At 38.3% G+C, this 24,622-nt stretch overlaps 3 protein-coding genes across 3 annotated transcripts in view; 1 reads left to right on the plus strand and 2 right to left on the minus strand.

Annotated features, from left to right (window-relative positions):
- The window catches only part of LOC135474734 (neuralized-like protein 4), a 28,349-nt gene extending 14,474 nt beyond the window's left edge, over nucleotides 1–13,875 (minus strand). Inside the window, exons 1-12 of the mRNA XM_064754309.1 lie at nucleotides 13,711–13,875; nucleotides 12,641–13,007; nucleotides 11,715–12,001; nucleotides 10,242–10,365; nucleotides 8,071–8,159; nucleotides 6,339–6,600; nucleotides 5,742–5,835; nucleotides 4,441–4,708; nucleotides 3,695–3,857; nucleotides 2,794–3,033; nucleotides 2,042–2,120; nucleotides 535–704 (exon numbers count right to left, since the gene is read on the minus strand). Coding sequence (XP_064610379.1) covers nucleotides 535–704; nucleotides 2,042–2,120; nucleotides 2,794–3,033; nucleotides 3,695–3,857; nucleotides 4,441–4,708; nucleotides 5,742–5,835; nucleotides 6,339–6,600; nucleotides 8,071–8,159; nucleotides 10,242–10,365; nucleotides 11,715–12,001; nucleotides 12,641–13,007; nucleotides 13,711–13,875 — 2,308 coding nt within the window. The remainder of the gene's footprint in view (nucleotides 1–534; nucleotides 705–2,041; nucleotides 2,121–2,793; nucleotides 3,034–3,694; nucleotides 3,858–4,440; nucleotides 4,709–5,741; nucleotides 5,836–6,338; nucleotides 6,601–8,070; nucleotides 8,160–10,241; nucleotides 10,366–11,714; nucleotides 12,002–12,640; nucleotides 13,008–13,710) is intronic.
- Nucleotides 13,876–17,630: 3,755 nt separating this feature from the next.
- Nucleotides 17,631–23,163, minus strand: LOC135474752 (inhibitor of growth protein 4-like). Its single transcript, XM_064754335.1, has 6 exons — nucleotides 23,007–23,163; nucleotides 20,666–20,904; nucleotides 20,273–20,399; nucleotides 19,787–19,874; nucleotides 19,179–19,332; nucleotides 17,631–18,773 (listed from the first exon to the last, which is right to left on the minus strand). The coding sequence occupies exons 1-6, from the start codon at nucleotides 23,041–23,043 to the stop codon at nucleotides 18,672–18,674; spliced, it is 747 nt and encodes a 248-aa protein (XP_064610405.1). The 5' UTR covers nucleotides 23,044–23,163; the 3' UTR covers nucleotides 17,631–18,671.
- Nucleotides 23,164–24,319: 1,156 nt separating this feature from the next.
- Nucleotides 24,320–24,622, plus strand: part of LOC135474671 (neprilysin-1-like) — a 69,478-nt gene continuing 69,175 nt past the window's right edge. Inside the window, exon 1 of the mRNA XM_064754211.1 lies at nucleotides 24,320–24,367. The gene's annotated coding sequence lies outside the window, so the exon portion shown is untranslated. The remainder of the gene's footprint in view (nucleotides 24,368–24,622) is intronic.

The raw sequence follows: 24,622 nt of genomic DNA on the forward strand, positions 1-24,622 counted from the left end.
GACTTGAAGACAAGTGTAGTTGATTGAAAAAACAGCCTCTCTCATCGTATGTATATCATATCATGTACAAACGCCCAGTACAAATTATTGATTTGTATGTCTTTAAACTGGGCACTAAATCAACAACAACAACAACGTCGCAATGAGGTCATGCTTAGACGGAGCTAAGCCTACTTACAAGAAAGCAAGATTAACTGACGAACAAGTAAGCTGGATTTGTGCGGGAATACATTCTAATTAGGTATTTCTAATTAACGTGTTTGAAAAAGTATTTAAACTGTAGTGTTTGTTAATGAATTTATAACTGTAACCCATGCTACAGTAATAAATTACTTACATGGGTTTTATATTCGATGGCACTTATTTTCGCAGAAATGTGTTTGCCGCGAAATCCGCGAATGTTAGTTCCACGCGAATAAAATGGCATTTACATCATCTCAATCTATAGGCTTTCCAGTTGTGGATATAACACATATAACAGAATTACTGCATGTATCCTGTACTGAAGTCCTGGGGTTGAGACTTGGGACTTACCACTGGATATGTCACTACAGGCCACCCCCATATCCTGGCCATTGTAGTAATAGTGCAGAGTAGCATCAGAACACCTCATCATGCCTATCCTGTCCCCTACCACCAGGGTATCCAGGTCTAACGTGTAACCAGTCTGGACTGTGGCCCCATCCTGCATGATTGCTGAACCGCTGGTGTAAAAAAGAGCAGAAAAATGTCATCAAGCTCCCTACAGGCAGATGTGGTTTTTAGCCACAAGGTGTTTAAAATGTTTAAGTAACTCTATAATCTATAATTCCTGAAACTCACCAATGAGAATTGTTTCTTTGTTTTATTTTTTCCCTTGGGTCTTTGACATACATGTAGTTTCAGTCAAGTTCTTGGGCTATCTCCTGCATAAAGGGAGCCTTCAAAAATCCAATGATTTCAAATTTCCAAGCTGTTTCAAACCTAAAATACACACTTTCCAGGCTATTTGGAATAAATATGTGTATTCCACAGTTGCAAAACCTTTGAGCAATGAAAAATGATCTCATTAGTTGAACTTTCTCATAAACACAACAGTGCAAGAAGCAATTTCAAAGATGTTGGAAAATGAATTTCCCAAAGAGATAGTCTTCATATAATACATGTATACAGTCTATGTTCCTACTGGTTGAATTTAACTTTAAGTTGAGGTACAATTTCCAATAGACTCCGCAAATGTGATATTTGGTACCACACGGAAAGCAATGTTTCAATCAAATGTTGTTGTGGTTTTATAGATACAAATGTGATAATCATGACTAGTTACATGTAATTACGATATCCTGGAATACTAATTCCTTATGATAGCCTGGAATATTAAATCCTTACTATAGCCTGGAGTACTAAATCCTTATGATAGCCTGGAATACTAATTCCTTATGATAGCCTGGAATACTAAATCCTTATGATAACCTGGAATACTAAATCCTTATGATAGCCTGGAATATTAAATCCTTACTATAGCCTGGAGTACTAAATCCTTATGATAGCCTGGAATATTAAATCCTTACTATAGCCTGGAGTACTAAATCCTTATGATAGCCTGGAATACTAATTCCTTATGATAGCCTGGAATACTAAATCCTTATGATAACATGGAATATTAAATCCTTACTATAGCCTGGAGTACTAAATCCTTATGATAGCCTGGAATACTAATTCCTTATGATAGCCTGGAATACTAAATCCTTATGATAGCCTGGAATACTAATTCCTTATGATAGCCTGGAATACTAAATCCTTATGATAGCCTGGAATACTAAATCCTTATGATAGCCTGAAATACTAATTCCTTATGATAGCCTGGAATACTAAATCCTTATGATAACCTGGAATACTAAATCCTTATGACAGCCTGGAATACTAAATCCATATGATAACCCGGAATACTAAATGTGGTTGCATGTGGGAAGGTCTGCTGTGGGTCTCCAGAGCCCAGTTTCATTCCAGCATAATGCTGGCCGTAATCAGTGGACAAGGATGCTGTCCATTAATCCTTTACCTGAGCATCCAGGTGTCATAATCTATATCCGTCATTGTATTGGGGAATTCCAGTTCTTCAGGTTTAATCAGCGTCACACCTGTCAGGGACAAGAACTTTGCCTTTAGTCCAAGGAAAGTAGCTGACTTTTTGTCTGGTTCGTATAGGCTTACAACTTGAAGCCTATTTCACAAAGCATAATGCTGTAACCATCATTTTTACAAACTATAACCACAAACCTTGTACTTATATGTCCTGATATTTGCTAAAACCATCAGTTTCCTACTCTCTCTTTGTGGAACATGACAAAAAGTTCTCCTAAAATGAAATGTTTGAGATTTTCAGTATGAAAGAGCTTATTCTGAGAAGAAACACCCACCATATGAACATGTAATTAGCGTGTACACAGATGTCACTCGATGTCAAGAGTACCCCGACAAATGAGGATGTAATTCTGAATAGGTACCCAAATTCAGGTTAGCAAGTAAAAATAAGTCCTCCAAATTTGTTATCCACAACATTTCAAATGTTCCCTTTAGTGTAGTTCTGAGATCTGATTCAATCTTCCCATCTTTGCTTTCAGAAATACAAAGACCAGTCTTACAAAATTTACAAAGGGAATTTGCAGGATACTAGGGAGGTTTCCCTCATATCGTATGAAATCTCCTCTGCAGCTGTTCCAAGCTTTCTATTAAAATCAACGGGTTTACAACAATAAAAATGCCTTATTTAACCTTGGTCCCAAGTCCCAAGGTCCCAATGTATTTGCCCACCTGCTTCTATTGACCCAGACCACCTGTCAACCATCTTGTCCACGGTCACTTCAAACAGTTCATTGTCCCGCAGAGGACGAGTCGTCATCACAATAGCATCGTTAAACTCCCCGCGAGCGTTTGGTCGAGCTGCTGTTTTCCCTCCGTTGACGATGGCGGCATTCTGGCCATGGAGGTTATGAAAGCGAATGTCCGAATCCAGCAGGAGACTGGAATCAAGCTCAGGAGAACTCAGTGTGTCTGAAATACACAATACTTAATACCATCATGTGTTCTTTAAATTAGCTCATGACAGTGAAAACACAAGTGTCAAAGGAGACAATCAATAGATTAACTGGATGATAAACATCTCACTGTTCTACAACACTGGCTCGCAAAATGACATGCCACTGACATGCAATCACCACTCTGAGTCATAATCCATGAAATTAAAAAATGAAATGAAAAAAAAGGAACTGATATTGCAAATCTGGTATATAAAGCTTGAGTTAGGGAACCTATAAATACCACTGTCATGACAGAGTCAGTAACAGAGTCAGGCATAGTGTTGAATAAAATTCCTTTTTCAGTGCACCTAACTTCTTTACACACAGTCGTTTAACGGCAAAGAAATGAAGTATACACCAGATGAAAGACCATTAAACCCTGTCCAGGAAAACAGTCTGATGTATTTTTTTTTACAATTTTTCCCACTGAGTAAACTTCATTTATAACATCTGATTCTACGGTGGTCTGTAGCGACCCAGTGGGTATCAGTTAAATAACATCAATATTTTTTGCTTGACTATTTTCATAAACAATCTTTCATCTAACACATTCTTGTTTTCTTTGCCTTCATTTGTTGCTGGCAAACTTATGGGCATGCCTCTGTAACATTACATGTTAGAGTAGTCTCCCTTACCAGACATATCACAAATAGTGGCCTGTGCTGCCTGACCGTAGAGGTCTATCACACCGTACACATTAGCCGGTACATTGCTGGCAGCTGGGCCCTGGTCTATACTGTTCACATAGAAATGCAGAGTTCCGTCCCCCTTCCTCATCACAGCCACACGGTCACCAACCTGGGCCAAACAATACATGCATTCCACATGGGAGAGATTTGCTCCAATTCTTCCTCTTTTCTTATCATAAAAAGCGGATGTATTCAATTTCAGGGAAAAAAAAAACCCAAATTATTAAATAGACTGGGAGGGTTTTATAATTTGGGGCGTAATAAAATCTAGAAACTAGACTGCATAAAAATAAACCGAAATGTGTCAAACTCTACCACTTTCTTACGAAATGCCAGATTGCCATTACAGGTTTGCTTCAATCCAAAGTCATGTGTTACGTCTGTTTCACCAGAGTTACATAGAAGCCAGTTAGGATTATCTACAAACCTGTGAGGCTGATTACATAGACTGTATGGATGATAGTAGTTTAATACCACATATATTAGCATTTCTGTCAAGCTGTGGTTGAGACATGAGTAATGATATCAGTCTCTGGGAAACACACTTTGAGCAGACACTTTCACAAAAGCTGATATTTTGTAAACTTTGAAAAAAGTTGTTTAGTTTACAGGGCCATAAGCCAAGGTGGTTTATGACAAAACTTATTTAAAAACTGATTTACGAAGTTATGAGGAAGTGGATCCAAACTGACCTCTAAGCTATCTAGATTCTGACCATAGTCCTCTAGCACTGTCGTTCCATTGTGCATGATACCATTGCCCGTCATCATCCATGTTCCCGAGAAAATGTTGGTCATTGTGCATGGGAATTTAAGGTCCGTTGGTAAGTGGGTTGTCACTCCGATTTCAATGGAACCCGCCCACTTGTTGACCATTCGATCAATTCTCACTTCAAATAGCTCAGTAGGGCGCAAAACACGACTGGTCAACACAACCCCGTTGTTGAAATCATCGAAAGCACTGGTGTAAACAAACAAAGCATGTACAAGAAATGTGCATGTTGTGCTTTAAAAAATATACCGATATACGTATAACCTTTACCTTAAACAAAAGCATCTTTAACTTATGATAATTATCATAAAAATTATACACTGATGCAGTAGGCTAAACCAAAGCTCATTCTTGCAATATTTTTGACAAACATATAACTCATTCACAATGGCCTGGTGTAGTCCACTTATTTGTTGAGCGTGATGAGAATGTGTGGGCATGACTATTAACTCTACAAACAACACAACCCCTACATACTTAATCCATGTAGAGTTTAGCCAGGGAATGCTAGCCGTAAAGTTTAACCTATCTGAGTTGCTGGTACAGATGCCAGGGCAAAGTGATCAGTCACCAGTAATCCCCAGTTAAACCTTGACAGCCAATCCTTGCCACTTGGGGTTAATTCCCCACAGCATGGACTGAGAGAAGGGTGTTTCTGGTTGAATCTTGAACAGTACATTGTTAATTCACTACCTGCACTTATTAAAACTTAGGAGTTATTGTCAGTCATTTTAAAAAGTGACATGTGATTTCTGAAATGTAACTGAGCTGTGGTATTTGTGCTTAATGCCATCTATTGGCACAATTTTAATTTTCATATTTCAACTGAGAAATAGAGACAAAAGGACTGATTGTTTTAAGCGTGGACCTCAATGAGATCAGTTTCATCAAGCTGGAAATCTGTCACCAATTTCTGAATGGCAGGGATGGACGTAATGTCACAATGAATTTAACTTATCAAAATGTTTACCAAAAGCTGATAAACCTGGCGTTGTTGTGAGCAGCAGATAAATCCACTAGTAGTGGTGGCAGGAAAACACAGGTAAGTCCAATGACCCACAATCACAACTAGACACAAGGAATCACGGGATACATATTGTAGGATAATCGGGTAAACTATATGTGAAATACAGCATATATTCCACTACCACTGTATTTGTGTTAGAGCTTGACAAGGTGATGTAACTGACAGCAGAACTGTCGCACTGGTGATGTCACTTACTTTGGTCTGTGCGCTGTTCGATGTCCATTGATGACGGACACATGAGATCCACAGCGAGGATGAAAGGTCAGTCTAGACACGTCGTCCTCAGTAACTGCAACGTAAGTTTTATTGCTAGTGTTATTATTGCGGAAGTAACAAATCAGCTACTAGAGGCATTAATTGGGAACAACTGTCCAGGAGCCTCTCACCAATGTAGTCCAGCTCTTTCTGGCTTTCTCTCCGGTCATACATGAGAAGGTCTGTTAGCAGCCTGTGTATGGTCATTTGCTTTTCTCATGCCTTAAAGTTGGCCACCGTCTTATAAGAAAAACATTCTTCAGCACAGCGTAAAACATGTCATGTAAATAAATATCACAGGGATAAATGTACATATGACATGCATACTAGCACTTAACTTTCCACAATGCCTGTTTAGAAAATGTCAAAACTTTCACCATGGTGATAGCCAAGATATACTTCCTTCATATTTTGGGGTCATTTAACATTCTGTTTCTTTGGTTACTCCTACAAAACAAATAATTACTTAACAATCCATCACAAAGTATGAGGTACAAACCTTCATGTCCTGGTTAATATGATTAATAAAACCCTTACCATCCAGAGCATTATCTTCAAACATCTCAGAGAACTGCCAGAAACTTCTATTTGCCCTGACCTCCGATCGGGCTCCTTCAACTTCCTGGTATTCTGGATCACTCCGCTCGATGATGGTGACCTTGACTGCCATTCCGTAGAGGTCAACGACTCCCCAGATTGGTGAGGGCGTGTTCGTGGCAGCCACACCCTGGTCAATGCCATTGATGTAGTAATGTAATGACCCATTGCTCTTCCTCACCAACCCAATACGGTCATTTTCCTGTCAACAATCATGATGTAGTAATGTAATGACCCATTACTCTTCCTCACCAACCCAACACAGTCATGTTCCTGTTAACAATCATGATGTAGTAATGAAATGACCCATTACTCTTCCTCACCAACCCAACACAGTCATTTTCCTGTTAACAATCATGATGTAGTAATGAAATGACCCATTACTCTTCCTCACCAACCCAACACAGTCATGTTCCTGTTAACAATCATGATGTAGTAATGTAATGACCCATTACTCTCCTCACCAACCCGATACGGTCATTTTTCTGTTAACAATCATGATGTAGTAATGTAATGATCCATTACTCTTCCTCACCAACCCAACGCGGTCATTTTCCTGTTAACAATCATGATGTAGTAATGTAATGACCCATTACTCTTCCTCACCAACCCAACGCGGTCATTTTCCTGTTAACAATCATGATGTAGTAATGTAATGACCCATTACTCTTCCTCACCAACCCAACACAGTCATTTTCCTGTTAACAATCATGATGAAGTAATGTAATGACCCATTACTCTTCCTCACCAACCCAACACAGTCATGTTCCTGTTAACAATCATGATGTAGTCATGTAATGACACATTACTCTTCCTCACCAACCCAACACAGTCATTTTCCTGTTAACAATCATGATGTAGTAATGTAATGACCCATTACTCTTCCTCACCAACCCAACGCGGTCATTTTCCTGTTAACAATCATGATGAAGTAATGTAATGACCCATTACTCTTCCTCACCAACCCAACACAGTCATGTTCCTGTTAACAATCATGATGTAGTCATGTAATGACACATTACTCTTCCTCACCAACCCGATACGGTCATGTTCCTGTTAACAATCATGATGTAGTAATGAAATGACCCATTACTCTTCCTCACCAACCCAACACAGTCATGTTCCTGTTAACAATCATGATGTAGTAATGTAATGACCCATTACTCTCCTCACCAACCCGATACGGTCATTTTTCTGTTAACAATCATGATGTAGTAATGTAATGACCAATTACTCTTCCTCACCAACCCAACGCAGTCATTTTCCTGTTAACAATCATGATGTAGTAATGAAATGACCCATTACTCTTCCTCACCAACCCAACACAGTCATGTTCCTGTTAACAATCATGATGTAGTCATGTAATGACACATTACTCTTCCTCACCAACCCGATACGGTCATTTTCCTGTTAACAATCAGTTTTTAAATGTTATTTTTAGTCAAAATTTTCACTTTTCAAATGAAAAAAATTCATATACATAAGGAATGATACCTTTAAGGGCTAGCTCTGTGACTGTCCCTTAATAGATAGGGCTGAACAGAAAAAAAATGCCTGTTCTCAAAGCCAAAAAAGTATACATACGTAAATAGACATGCACGTATTATTGAATGTAAGTTATATACTACAAATACTGTGAAAAAAGATATGACTGTGAACAAAGAATTCTTACTGTGAGTTCATCTAAATTATATTCTCCATATTCTCGCCTTGATCCTTTCCCATTGGTCAAAATACCACAGCCGCTCATCATAATTGTACCTGCAACATTCAGCAATGCAGCATTAATAACCAAATTGTTTCAAGTCATGGTAGCTTTGTTATTAATTTTATGTTTATCTATTGATTTAATTGGTGTTTTACGCAACACCCAAGAATTCCTAGTTTAATAAGTGATGTGTCTTATTGTAATCTTTGTAAGAGACCATTAGTTTCCAACATACGTAAAGGTTAAACAACCTCAAAAAGTATAAACTTAGATTTGGCAGCAATGTTAACAAAGAGTACACCTGTAGGAGACACATTAATGCAAAACTTCATTTCAATACATAAAGAACTGAAGTCATGAATTTGGTTATTTATGATAGTTAATATGCACACAGGGGATCCGCGATGGAACATCCCCTTGTGTCATTGTGCTTTACATGCACGTAAAGCTTGTGTGAATACATGCAATATGTTTAGCATCCCAAGACCTCCTTTAAAGAACAAGACAGCACCTTGCCAAAACATATTTCAATCAATAGCAGGATTCTCAAGCTTTCCAAAAACTACTGTATTTTATTATTTTAATGAGATTTCACCGAATAACATGTACAACAAAATGTCAGTACTGCACAAATGACTGGTGTGAATCGAGGCATACATCTTGAGAATTTTATCCAATCAAATATGTTGCTTTCAGATTGTGTGGCCTAAGCTGTGACGCAACCTTTACCCATTCACTCCATGAAGAGACATAACAACACAGAACTACTGCATAAGACATCATTTTGAGATCGTTTACAATGATTCAGTTACGTATACTCAAGAGGCCATTTCACACAGTGTCATGGGACAGGTCTTTATCATTTACCGACCACCACAGATGTAAAATCAGTTGATTTACAAGCCGTGTAATATTGAACAATGGTATCATGACAGACAGTAGCATACCGTCTCGGCCTATACCACATTCATCTGCCCAGTCTCCCCTAGACCTATTTAGACTTGCTGTTCAAATTACACAAATACATTTCTGGTCGTTCAATACAGTGTTTAATCAGGAGTTTCTAACTAACAAATATTAGAGTCAGTGAAAAATTCATCAGGGAAGCCAAAGATTTGTGGGAATGAGAAGATGGCATCTTACCTGACAATGCTTACAATTAATTAAATCTTACGATATAATCTTTTTTTCTGAATTTATTAGAACTGAAGAATTTAAATTTTGATCTTTCTTCTTTCTTGCACACAAGAGATGTTTTTTTCTGTTTTCTTTTATAAAATAAAGTAAAATTATTGAATCGCCACGTTTCAGCTGAAGTGCTTTTTCTGACATCTGCAATAACTAGGTCAGCAATGCTATTATCTTAGAAGCCACCACCACAAAAATGAAGCATAAATTCCAGCAACAGCAGAATGTCTAGATCTGCCTCAGTGGTGTTAAGATTTATTTCCATTTGTTTCAGAATTGAGCATGAACCGAGTTGTACAACAATCAAATTGTAATTTTGTAAGTATTTAATAGGGGTCAAAATCACCAGCACAACCCCTCCAAAGGCACAACCTGAACCAGGAATAGCCCGGCCATGCATCTGCAAAACACTTAAACTGTAAATGATATAGCAGGCTGACTGTATTAACAGTTCAAGCAGTGAAAGAAATATCCTTCCAGTATGTCCAATTTCCAAGAAAGCTTGGACCTTCATCGCCAAATTCCACAACTTTTATCTCCCTGGGCTATACTACTCTGACTATAATACGGAAAATAACTTCGACCTTACAGAGCAAACGTGATGTCCCCTTGCTGTCGATAATGGAGACGTGTTGAAGCTGTGTCAAGATGAAGTTTCACTAAACGTTTACTGGGTTGCAAAAAACCCTAAAAAAATGTTAAATGCTGGCCCTTCAGTGGACATAACTATTGGCCATGTGCTGTCTGTCACTTTAACACTGATTCTGATACACAATACACAAAGTTGTAAATTCTGAATTTACAATAATTAATATGCACACAGCGCATCAATGATGGAACCTCCGATGCTGACGTTCAGGGTATGACATATGCTACTCTTGGCATTTGTACAAGCAATAAGGTATTAATTACACATTTTCACCAGAACAAACACATATTTTTCTCACCATTTGTGATGCCTGATCTCATATTGGTCATGGTTGCGGGAAAATCCAGCACTGAAGGATTATGGGTAGTAATACCCATTTCTATAGAGCCAGACCACTTGTCCACTAAACGGTCCAGACGAATCTGTAACAGATTAGCACATTTTCACTGCCTGATTCATTTATATCCACTGTGTTACATGAATTTGTGCAGGCTAACACTGTATGTGTATTATTACACAATTCGAATTCAATATAACATACGGACATACTGCAAAATAAGGACACCAAAAAAAAAAAAGGAATTCCATACCCTGTATTTCACTTTAAGTTTAAATACCATATCTCTTGGGACACATTTGCACGATTTTGACTGATCCATTCACCTTCAGAGTTGACCTTGTGAAGTGGGACTAATTTTTATTATCAAGACTGGGCATCAAAAGTATAATTTTAGGGTAAATATATTTTTGTAAGTGCATTTTTAGGTACAATGTACCAAACTTGAGGTGATATACAGTATTTTTTAATTGAAGTTTATTGTCGTTTTCAAGAATATTCCACTTGTATGACATCTGATGAATGGCTGGACCTGACGGTCTGAACCTGACAGCCTTTCCCATGTATGCACTGCACATACTTTCATATCCGGAGGAACTCAACATCTATGTCATATTGGTGGAATTGAAGTCATCTTTGTCATACTGGTGGAATGGAAGTCATGCATGTCATACTAGTGGAATGGAAGTCATCCATGTCATACTGGTGGAATGGAAGTCATCCATGTCATACTGGTGGAATGGAAGTCATCCATGTCATACTGGTGGAATGGAAATCATCCATGTCATACTGGTGGAATGGAAGTCATCCATGTCATATTGGTGGAATGGAAGACATCCATGTCATACTGGTGGAATGGAAGTCATCCATGTCATACTGGTGGAATGGAAGTCATCTATGTCATACTGGTGGAATGGAAGTCATCTATGTCATACTGGTGGAATGGAAGTGATCGATGTAATACTGGTGGAATGGAAGTCATCCATGTCATACTAGTGGAATGGAAATCATCCATGTCATACTGGTGGAATGGAAGTCATCCATGTCATATTGGTGGAATGGAAGACATCCATGTCATACTGGTGGAATGGAAGTCATCCATGTCATACTGGTGGAATGGAAGTCATCTATGTCATACTGGTGGAATGGAAGTCATCCATGTCATACTGGTGGAATGGAAGTGATCGATGTAATACTGGTGGAATGGAAGTCATCTATGTCATACTGGTGGAATGGAAGTCATCTCTGACAAACTTCAAGTATGACTAATTAAGCAGCAATAAGAGGTTTTGACAAAAATTCACTCACAGTTTTAATACACCGTTATGATTTGATCATATTCTACAAGTCCATGTTAATAGCTACACCATGTAAACAAGGATTTGTATGAAGACAAGGAAACGGTTCAAGTTGTCATAAATCAATGAATCCTACCTCAAATAATTCATCATTTCGAAGTGGTCTGTTAGTCATGACAACACCATTGTTGAACTCATCAAGTGGTCGTCTCCGTTCAGCAGTTCGCCGACTGTTGCTAAGTTTTATTAGGCTGCCACATTTCTCATGGAAAACCAGACTCTCATTGGAATAAAGGATCTGCTGTTCTACAGCAGCTATCAGTTCATTGGATAATTCATTTGACAACTGATTGGTCAAGTCACTAGAGAGCTGATTGGATAACTCTGTGAGAAATTCAGCTGCTACTCCATTACTGATCACAGCTGAAATGATGTAAAGGCAAAGATTACTGCTACTCAAACATTTTCACATACCAGTTCTTAGCAAAAGCAGTCTAAACAGAACTATGCAGAAAAAAACAAAGGTGATGCTGACTGACTACATGTGTGGGGTATGTCTACATCATGATGACTTATCAGACTTCTCGCAGATTCTGCCTCAACCATGACCAAGGCTGAAAAATATGACTAGCGTTAATTTATGCATATATATATATATATATATTAACACAGGATACATTCGCTTGCTATCAGCCAATGTAGATTCTCTATATTGCTTTGATTAAATGACCAACTGATTGTTGTTTAACAGCATGGTCATGAATTGTTCACTCATATGATCAGTTTCGTAGGAAGAGAACTGGAGTGTCTGGGGTAAACCACCACGCATAGGCAATTTACTGACAGACTTGTACATCCTACTGATGGGAGAACTCAGACAGAAGGCCTTAAAAAATGTAAGGCTGTGTGTAAAAGGCCATGCAAGCACATAATGAATCTGCTTTAAAGTTGAATTTGGAGTCTGAAGTTATGTTAGCTATAACTATAAAACAGGGATTCACAAACCTTCCAAAGCTTGTATGAAATGCTAAACCTAACAGTGACCATGATATACAGTCTCACCCTGTGCAGCCATGTCTCTGTTACTATCCTGGTCCACTATTGTGACTTGAGCACACTTGCCATACATGTCTACCACAGCATACACAGTTGGCGGAAGGCCTGTGGCTGCAGGGCCCTGATCAACACCATTCACGAAGAAGTGCAGGACACCGGCGGAATTCCTCATCACTCCGATCCTGTCCCCTTCATCCAGTTGGTCCAGGTCCCGCCCATACTCTTCGATCATCGCATGACCGTCCTTCAGGATTGAACTGCCAGACATCACCCATGTTCCCTCTCGAAATCCTGTGGCGCTTGTAGGGAAGTTCAGATTGTTGGGGTCACATGTTGTGACACCAATCTCTATGGATCCACTCCATGAATTAACCTGGAAGGATTGATAAAACATATATACAATACTATATGTCAGTGCTACAAACAAAAATACATGCTACATACTGAGAGATCGACTGACTGATGAACTGATTTATGTGTTTGTTTCTTTGATTCATGTTTTAGGTAATACTTTACAAATACTTCACTTGCATGATGGTGGTTAAGTTTACACGACAGTGGAAATAGCTGCACCTAGTCTGGTACTCAACCATCTTCCCAACACATACCAGCAGACAAAACTGCGCGAGTTGGATTTTAACCTGATACCAGTAATTCATTGATAAAATGCGAGTGGCGTCCAGCAGAAACCACTACATCACTCTGAGTTTAACTTCTGAGTCTAACAATATTAAGAATTGATATTACGCCAAACTTGACGAGGGAAAGGCACAATATTATGTGAGAACTGTACTATATTACGCGATTTCTAATACATGTACGTCGATACATTCACGTGCATTTACTGTGTACATGTATGATCCCAGACGATTGGAACTTGATTGTGATGATGAGATACATGGTAGATATCGACAATTTGTCAGTATATTCAGCTATTGTGTCTAATGTTTCTGTTCATGCTACCGTTCAATATGCCAACCCTAGCACACAAGTACATGCATCGTTGTATGTACGCAGATTTTATCATGATAAACCATGTAAACAACTTCACATGATATATCGCCTGCAACAATAACCTTCTTGTCAATGTGAACTTCAAATATCTGGTTATCTCGCAGCGCATCAGAGCTAAGAACAACCCCATTGTTAAATTCTTGCGTTGGACAGTTGCGCTGAGCAGTTCTGTTCCCATTACTGAGACTGACAAGTGTCCCAGTACGACCGTGGAACTTGGCCGCCATCTTGCGGCATTACCGCATAACATTGAATGCGAAGTTTCGTATTCATAAACATTTGCTTGTCCTCGGTTATTTTGGAAGAAATACTTTACATCAGTCGACTGTGACATTTATGCATGATTAACAGGCACTAAAGCCCTTTTCTATTTGGTACACTATTTGTTACATGATAAAAAAATATACGAAACAGTGTAAAATTTCGAAGGGGGCGTCTTCAAATATCTGAATCACAGAGTTGTTCATAGTAGTATTTATTTATTTATTTGATCGATGTTTTACGCCGTACTCAAAAATACTTCACTTATACTACGGCGGCCAGCATTGTGGTGTGTGGAAGCCAAACGGATCCCGGGGGAAACCCACAACAATCGGCAGGTTGTTGAGAGACCTTCCTACAGAGAGGAAGCCGACATGAGCTGGACTTGAACTCACTGCGACCGCATTGGCTAGAGGCAACTGCGTCATTATACTGCGCTAGTTCACTAACCCACCGAGCCACAGAGGCCTCTTCATAGTAGTGAGTTGTAAATTAAACGACCATCAATGCACTATCAGTTGAGAACATGCAGCTGACGCAATTAATTATACAGCTGGAATAAGATCTAATTCGGCAGTAGGCCTAATCTGCCTCAGGCTAGGCTACCAGTTGTGACTCAGTAGCATCACATGCATGGTGATTTATTTTACATGGCATGCTGTAGATCACAACCCCATTCAGATTTTTCCATGCATATAAAAATCCCCAAAATAATTCTCTTGGCTGTATGACAATAGTTCAATTGTTTGATTTGTGTCTATATTTATTTATTTATTTATTTGATTGGTGTTTTACGCCGTACTCAAGAATATTTCACTTATATGACGGCGGTCAGCATTATGGTGGGAGGAAACTGGACAGAACTCGGTAGAAACCCACGACCATCCGCAGGTTCCGACATCTACATACTAATAGACTTACTTACTTATAGACTTATCTGTTGCTATAGCCAAACTGCGCCTCATGCTAGCCTGCTAGCAGATCACACAGAATCTTGTACCGGTAGGGCTGCACGCTAAACAGATTAAAATTCATACAAGGTATAATCACTCTTTCCAGCTGGATTTGCATGTTGTCAGATAAGACTGAGTGCAAGTGTCAGAAAATCAACATTTCAAGCATCTAATTTAGTCTATCAGTAAGTAAGGCTATAGACATACAGACCTCTGTGAAACAAATTAAACCAATTCTACCACTAGTTCAACAAAGTATAGGCTGGTACCAATAATGAAACAAACAACATAAATATCTGATAGGAAAATATTTTAATTCAACAATTAAAACAACCAAAACAGTTATCCATAACTTTAAAACAGGGATCTGAGGTTACATTTTAAAACTCAGCTGACATTTACAGTAGCCTTGGATATGTACAATGGGACCTACAGGGAAATTCATTCCCAGCATTATTTACAGGCAATGTTCATACACCTTGTACCATGGAATCTGAAAACTGTACACTTGCTGTAGTTGATCAGTCAACACACAAGGATTCAACTAGAGCCTATTTACAGCGCAGCACTGCTGAAACATTTCAAATGAGTTTTGATTATATAACTCTTCCCACTTTTCAGGGTGCCAAGTTCCGACATGCACTGAGTTCCAGCTCCTTAAAGACAAGCAAACAGAACTAGGCACAGGCCTATTATCTGTTTTATTCAATAATAGGGGAGCAAACATTTACCCTCCTCTAACTTTAACAGATCCACAACAAATACCTGTTAAAAGGTTCTGTATTGGAACTCACAGAGTTCACAGTATCTGTTAACTGAAGCTTCTGTGGAAGTTATACACAAACTTATTCAGTACAACCCACTTTTCCTGCCACCACTATTAACAGGCAGGTTTATGAGCAAACTGAATAATTCCTGGGTTCACATGCAGTGACAAGTGATATGCCATACTATATAGTCACCTATTCCTGGTATACAGATCCAAATACTCATAATTAAAACTTATTTAACAAGTCAAACCTTTTTCACTTTCTTCCTTCAGATTTACTTCATCCAATCTATTCAACAAGGTTTTTAATTGTAGATTGACAAGTGAAGAACAACCATGGAACAATAAGAAAATCAACCTTGCTTGATCTTGGGCACCTGCATCCACAGATTAATCAGAATTTGAAATCAAATCGTCCCATTTCCTAATTCCTCCTATTTTCTCTACCTGTCCTGTGTCAGAATGCAGCATCTCACCCATGCCTGTATCAGAACTGTTATCAGCAATATAAAGAGTATGGAGCTCCATACTTAATATTTACATCTTCATCACCAAAAATATCAACATTTAAAAAAAAAACCTGCTTGTCCATCCACTATATATTTACAGGTTTTGGTGGGACTTTATTACAAAGTATCAAACCATACTTGTTTATATGCACAAAAAACCCAGATAAGAGACACATAAAATAACCCGAACACATTGATTATGAGCTACAATTTCTTTGAGCACGCTATTGGACAATAAACAATAACACTTCACACACCAGTTCTAACGCAGTAGTGATATTAAAATGATAATGTCAAGAGTAACTAATATGTCACAGGCTTAACTTACATCAATGGGCAAATGTTATCGGTTTGACATGTTAAATGGTTGGGCAGAGGGCCTCTTCATGCATTTGCTTTGTATTACTAGGGGAAGAGTGCGGCTGTTCACATGGACCAGGGCATTTGTAGTTAAAACAGGATAAGACAGTTGCACTGCTTTTTGCCAAAATGAAACAAATGAAAACGAAAAAATACCGTAACACAACCATCTGAACTTGTATATTAAAAACTCCCATGACAGAAAAATATCCACTGACCACTCAAATATAAAACAGTGGACATATATTTAAAAGAATCAAAGAAACAAGACCATCAGACTAAAATAGTTAACGCTGCCATGAAAATCTGTAACAGATATATAGTCTAGTTTTAAGAATCTTGACACTCTTTCACGTCAACACCTGTAATTCCATTAAAATCAGTTTTATGAACACTATCATCATTAGTATCAAAATAAGGTATTGGTGCATTAAGTGACTCATTTTTGATCCTTTCAGGCCGTAGAAAGCAGCACGGAAGTAATTCAAAGTCACACGTCTACCCTACCCCACAGTCTTTGATTTGAACAACAATGTAAATAAATGTATGAAAACTCAGTTGAGATTAGATGTTGGTTGATCTTTGTATGGCACATCATAATTTCTGTAAGTCTGAAATAAATGTTTGTCAGATTCTTATCTGTACATCATTAAAATGATAAATAAAAGTAATCAGAATTACATTTCAAAAAGAATCTCTTTGCAGTCTGCCTTCCATTCAGTAAAAAAATAGTTTCACTCAATTGGTGTACCTTTGTGTCAAAACTAATGTGAATATGAGAAGAATAAGTAAAACACACTGATTCATAGTTTGAGTAAATTTCAATAAAGGTACACGGCATAATTTCATATATCTACACGAGAACTCCCTTGTAAAGCCTACTGGTGTCCATGTGTATCATTGATGACAAAAGGAATTAGCAGGGAAACATCAGTGATAGACTAGTTGGGAACTTTATTGGATGACTACTCTTTAGTGGAAGTACCAAGGCTAGTGTTACAGTATCCATGTATTTCATTTTTTGGGCAAAGCTGTACACTTGTGGGTAATACTATAGCAAGTCAACTAAATGTACTATCATGTTTGCTATTCATAAGTTTATTAGCTCTCACTGAAATATTGTGTATTTTGCGTAACTTCGACAAAGGCTGAATCAAGTCGGCCTGAGAGAGCTTTAAGTGTACTCCTTCATCCATCTGACATGTCCATAAATTGTGCAGTCTGAAGAAGTATTATTGTCAGTTTCATGTACAAGTCCATGTCCACTTCAATATCAAACTCAAAGTCCTTAAGACACACACAACACACATGCAGGTAAGTATATTTCACTGGAAGGATGGAATGGATAAACAAGGACTGAACACACACAAAAAAACATCTTTGGCATTATCAGCTTCATCATTAAAGAAACATCTGAGCTAACTTTCACAAAACTTTTGAAATACATTTACCAAAACTTTTCTTATGTAGCCTTATCCTAATCCTAATAGTGTACATAACCTGTACACTATGACAGAAGCTTAGAGAAATAGAACTTGGGAAGTTCTGAACATTTCAGTGTTTCTCCCACATCTACTGAATCACTCATAAAACAAGCCAAAACAAAGAGCCTATTAACCAGTTCCACTAGAACTGATCTAAGTCACAGAATACTATTCCTTTCCTCACAAAAATGTCAATCTATACAATTTGCATGTATGTAGTGCACTATACATGCTAATGTATTTCAAATGTATTAGGCACCACAACTACAGCATTCCTGTAGATGTCTGTATTAACCGATCCCAATAACTGTACAGCAAAAAGGCATGTCTGAAACTGTAGCAGGATTTATGTTTCAGAACAAACAGGATAAAAATGACACGATAAAAATGAACTGTCCTGATTAGATCATTATCAAACACAGAGTCTGAACATATCCATGACATTTCAAACACATGCAAATTAAAATTCTCAAATTATACTGAAAGTGTTATCGTATCATGTATTTTTCAAACTGACAGGGCATCTAATCTACGACTTCAGACTTCATAACTCTCAGCACACTTAACAACAAGAAATATCACATTCCACAGAGTTGTCTGCCCTTGTTCCACATCCGCATGAGCACTCTCCTTCAATCATGCAAAGAAATCAGAAATAATTGTCTCTTCTTAAAAGAAATGCTTTGTTCATTTCTTTTTCCTTTCTTCTGTGCATCTGGGACAAAACCATTTTCCTTTAGGCTTCATATTGAGACCGACACAGGCAAAGTGAAACCACTCAATGGGGCACTGAAAAGGGAAACAAGAGCAATCATTTTAGGCATAAATAATTATAGGATAGGTGTTTATAGGATATTTAACTTACTGACAAACCTCCTGATGTAAAGCCATAGCCATAGAAGTAAGGGCTAAAATTTAGCCTGCGACATACCTGGCTAGAGGCCAGTTGGATACAAAAAGACCATATTACCTGAATGTGTCATAAATGATTACAAGCATTGCTGCCTCCAAAGTTAATATTTACCATTCCACCTATCTAATTTTTATAAAAAGATTTACCTTACACATTTGTTTGGGGGGTTTTTTGCTGAAGGGTTGGGGGGTGGAGGGATTTTCAATATTTCATCTTCTGGTGTAGTTATGTTGACTTCCTCACACTATGATGAGCTAACTATAACATTAGTTCTGACTCACATCTGGATTGTCACAGCCTATCATCTCCCCGTAGGACACTTGGTGGCAGAGACAGTAAGTGGGTTCGTTCGGATCAACTGGCATGTCAAGGACATCGGACGGATGGGTTATGGATAAAGGTAACTGGGGAATGATCAAAGGCGGAGACTCGAGTCTGAAACAGATATGCATTAACGTGGCTAATGACACATGTACACTCAACCTCTTCATTTTGACGGATTCTAAGACAAATGGATGATACAGAAATGACAGACTATCAACATTAACAACATGAACACATTAAGTGTCGTTTTAGGGGCCAGAGAAATGCCGGCTTAGGGAAATGTCAGGCAGCATTAAGCTCTTTTTACTGCTGATAGAGAGGCACAGTTCACATTTATCACCAGCACAGTTAACTCAGTTTGTCAGCCTTACTGTATCACATTTAGTCAACTTAGTCTTCAATAGCTACAAAACTAACTACGCCGTCACATAGGATTAATGACATTTCCTGTCCAACCCAGGGACTGAACACAAACCTTGTGCGCCAGGGGCTGGCAGTTATGCGCTTTACCACTGACAGTGACGCGATACTTGAAACCCTTTATTGCCCATCAATATAAACTTACTGTGTCTGGGACTTTTTCAGTTTTTTCCTCTTTGGGATTTCATCCTCAAACTCGTCTTTCTTCTTCCGTTTTTTATCTTTGTCTTTATCTGCAACCAAAAATAACTTCTTGCTTTAAAATACCAACTAGTGAACTCAAGTCATGCAATAATGGTGATGTACTAATGATCTCTTTCTAAAATGTGCAATTCACTGATTTTTTGGGTGTGTATCTTTGTGCTTCAGTGTATTTCCCTATGGCTCGAATGTGCAGCAATAAGGTTTAATCATTTCCAGATGGGACAAACTTGGCAAGTGACGGTGCCTACCCAAACTTTTGCACAATTTGATTAGGGGATGCAGCCTACTTAGAATTATGATAATCAGGTTTATGGGTGGAGGAAAACATAGCTTGGAGAACACCAAGACATTTTGGCAGCAAAGCCCTTTATCGTGAAGGAAGATGTATCCAGGGTAAGCTTCTTTTCTTTGCTAAATACAAACTTACTTTTCTTTCCAGTATCTGGTCCTTCAACTCCCTTCAACTTCTGATTTGCTGTAGACACAGATTTCTCCTTCAAGTCTGCCTCAAACCTTGCTAAGTCAGCATCCAATTTTCGAATATGTTTATCAACCTGCACAGAATGTTCTACATGTACATGAATCATACAAATTAAGAAATAAACAAGAAAGAATGCTCAAAAGTTGTCAAAACAATATTATTATACAATAACCGAAGACAAACATTCATCAGTCTGTTAGCTTTATTCTATTCTATGCCAATTACTTCCTATCTGTTTGTTTACAGCCGCACTAAACTCATGAGCATGGACTGTGCTCTTTTTGTTCTTTGGATCCTATTAATAAAAATATTTAAAACAAGTATCATGACATCTATTACCATTTCATATGTCTGCATCGCTAGCTGAACTTTATCGTCTCCAAACTCTCTGCTTTTTCCAAATCTCTTCTGGATCTCTGCCAAATGTTGTGTTCGTTTCTCAGGTGACATCTGTCGTACATTTTCAAGGTATTCCTCTGCCATTTTGTCGATCTCCTTCATTAGATCCTGTGCTCTCTGATCCAAGTCCCTCATTAGTGTAAAGTTTCTCTGTAACTCTGTTGGCAAGGACTCTAGACCTGGACAGAGAATTCACAGATATTGCATGTACTCGTAATATTATGCATTACATGCCAGTAAACAAATAAAAATGAATGAACATACGAAAAAAAAAGATCCAGCAACCCTGCTTAAAGACCATTAATAACTGATGAAATAGGTTTATATCAAGCTGTCTGCTGCTTAGTCCTGCTATTACGTTAAGAAATATTTGAATACGATACAATCATGGCTGCTGAACCTGCAGTCAGAGACCCAGTCATTCACCGAAGTGGTGAAGAGAAGATTGTGGCACACTCTGAATACCACCAGCTAGTCAAATGGACGTCATAACATCTCCTCTTCCAATCTACATTTCAGTAATGGTTGTCTGTTTAAGTATCACTTCTCAGGAGAAAACAAACACGCTATGTGGTATCGTCAATAGCCAGCATATGATTTAACAGGTGAATACAATTTTGGGTGCGTGCCCATATGTACAATATCAAAGTTTTACACTATCTGCATATGAAATATGGAGACTAGGAGTTTCACTGTTTTTTGACAATTCAAGTGTTCTAGCCAGCTAGAGGTATCTTCTTCGCCACAACACTGAAAAGTCGGATCTCTGACTTCGAGGTTGAGCAGCCATGACTATGGTGTATCCAAACCGTTCTCAACCTACTATAGTCTATGTACCCAGACTACATAAGATCTTTTCAATATACATGTAAATGGTGCCTTTTTTTGTGACTAAAGATACCAGCTTGAAACGTATCTTACATTTGGCATACACTAACTTTCTGGGTCATTCAAAGTGTAGATATGTCACAGCCAGCATCAATAAACTAGATTTTAACAGTAATCTAGCCATCTAAACTTTGAATCAAACTTGTTTCACCCTGGTCCATCTAGATTTTAAAATTCTGGCATTCATCATAATACTGAGTCCATCTCCACTCTCAAAAACTTTCCATAGATTTCCTAACACTAACTCGCTGGGACCGATCTCAGTGAGGTTTGCGCTGATGGTAGCCAAATTTAACTGTACTAAAAAATACAAGTACTTTTAATGCCCTTCTGGGGTGGATTACGAATATTGAAGTGGTACTTACAGACATCAATATAAAAATAATAGCATTTGGAAGGATTTTAATGCGAAAACTCAGTTACATTTCAAACCCACAAGAAGGTCATGTGATATTTCAAAACGGTTCTCTATGGCAAGGAGCTTAGAACTGCTGAAGTTCTTGCAGTCAATGTGTCCACAAGGCAGCGAGTTAATTTCATTGGTGAGAATAGTATTTTAGGAGAATAATATTGGAGATTCCACTCAAAAATTAGACAACCAAGCAAGAGGCGAACGTGGTTGCCTTGAGTGAGGAGATGGGGGTTGAAATTTGTGCCATGTTTTTTGAAAGGAGGGGATGGGCTTAGTGTCACAACAAATGTAAGAATTCTAAAACAGTAGAGTCCATCTAGATGTAGTAGTTTCTACACAGTAAAAGGATCACTGAATTTGACAGAGAATTTGTCTCTACATTACCTGGAGGATGGATATGAAAATCCTAAGCAATGCATGTAGGCACCTTTTCAAAAGTTAGACCACTTTGCCGATTTTAGTATCAGCTAGTTTGGAAAGCCCACGGTAAACATGTTGTCTGTTCATGAATGGTGTGATTGGAGCAAAACCCCAGCAAGTTCCTTGCAAAGGGAGATCAATCCGATGTTTGATAAACAACATAGCAAAGTTTGGCGCAAAAAAACAGATATTCAGATCTTCGCCGTCAGAGATCGTTTACTTCTTTCGTTCTCACATGAGAATCTCTTGTGTACACGCACAACCTGCTTTTAGATGTGGATCATTCTTTTAAATCTCGGTGAGTTCTGATCCCTCTAGAGCTATCACAAAAAGTTTAAATTTGTCAATGAAGTCGCGCTATTTCCTTACTTCCGGTACACAAACAGCAGCGCAAAAAAAGCTAACTGTCAAATTTAGGAAAGAAAATGAACAGGAACAGGGTTAGATTTCGTGTAGCTATGTTTCTTTATGTGGAGTAAAAGAGAAAACTATCTTTTTCGAAGTCAGACAAATATTTTCATTTCTGAACCACTGCGATCGAAGTCAACACTAAATACTCACTGTCCAAATAATGCTCCAAATACATAGCGGTCGCCATTTTCACGATTAAATGCTCATTGGTCCTTTAACCACGTGACTTGCTATAAGGGACCCGCTTCAATTCACGATAAACAGTAGCTCTCGCCCATGCTGTGTTTAATGGATACATAAAAAGGAACTCTAAAAAAAAGATAGTGTTTCAATGCCAAAAGAAGAAAATTATTCCCCGGAATTTTTGTTTAAAAAATCATTTTGAAGGTATTTTGTATACGTTTTAATTACTCCTCTATATTATGCATATCTTCCGTCAACAGTCGGATTTCTTCAGAAATTACGTCATCGTGGATCTTCCTCGAAACTCGGTGAACACCCCAGAAGTGTCTCGAGCCGGGTGAACCGTGAATTGCTATTGTATGTACAAGGTGACATGTCATACAGGCACGACATCGCTTCTTCGGGCAAACCCATTCGGTACGTCGCCCACAGTTCTTTTTCAACAGGGATCATCGTTGACGTCACCGCTGCAAACTACTTAATTTCCGGAATGACCACTGGAACATTAGGAAAACTGTACTTTCAAGGCATTTTGTCTTCGAAAGCGAAGTTCAAAACTTTGTTCGTACTGTTAATTATATGTCATTACACGTGATAATATGCACATTATAAAATAAAACCGAAGCATTTCATGTATCCTTTAATCAATAAAAACATGCTTGGACTTATTTATTCTCTTTATTTATTTGATTGGCGTTTTACGTCGCACTCACTAGCCCGCTAACCAGCTGAGCCACGGAGGCCCCCTTTTAGAGTGAGCTAGTTTTCTAAATTTGCCTAAACCGAACATACCCTAATATGACAAGCTATGTAGGCCAACGGATGTAATACCTTACTCTCTCTATATACAAACAATAATTATGGTGAAAACAAAAGATTACGTAAATTTATGAACTTGTACTTTTATATAGTGGTTTAGCTTAATTACAATGGCATGGAAACTGTAGGTGTGATAGGTTTTATCTGAAAAAATCCTGTACCGTCTGCACAACCTGGGAGCAAATTCAATGACCAGTGCCGATCAAGTCACTGTAATGCCCCGATTTCACCTGCGAACACCTTTCAGACCCAAGGCTACCGGTACTTGAAAAAGATCTGGATTGTTTGTAGAGTAAATCCCATCCGATCACAAGGGGTCACATTATTAATAAGTATCACTTGTTAATTTATTTTTGACCTGTGGTTGCATCAAAGGCAGCTAGTCCTACATGTAAACAACGATAATAGCGTCTACTAACCACTGTTACCTCCCTTATTTGTAGGGGGCGCGGCTAGAAAAGAAAATATATCGGCTGCTAGGAGTAGATCTGCAGCATTTCTTGAGCGGTGTGAGAATTTTTTGTTATTTTTGTAAGCATGTTACTGTTTGTGCAGGAAGTTTTTGTTCTGAAGCTGTAATGCAATGGATGAACCATATTTCGTTTTTCCGAGCTATTCATTTGAACCTTATGACGAGAAACGGACCCTTTGTAAACCACTTTGAAGTTGTGTGAAATCTAGTTGCGGAATGTAACTCTGAAATCGATCAATCCGAAGTGTTGGGAGGGCTACGGGCAATAACTGCTTCAGATGTGTCGGATCGA

Source organism: Liolophura sinensis, chromosome 9, assembly GCF_032854445.1.
Source record: "Liolophura sinensis isolate JHLJ2023 chromosome 9, CUHK_Ljap_v2, whole genome shotgun sequence".
Lineage (NCBI taxonomy): Eukaryota > Metazoa > Mollusca > Polyplacophora > Chitonida > Chitonidae > Liolophura > Liolophura sinensis.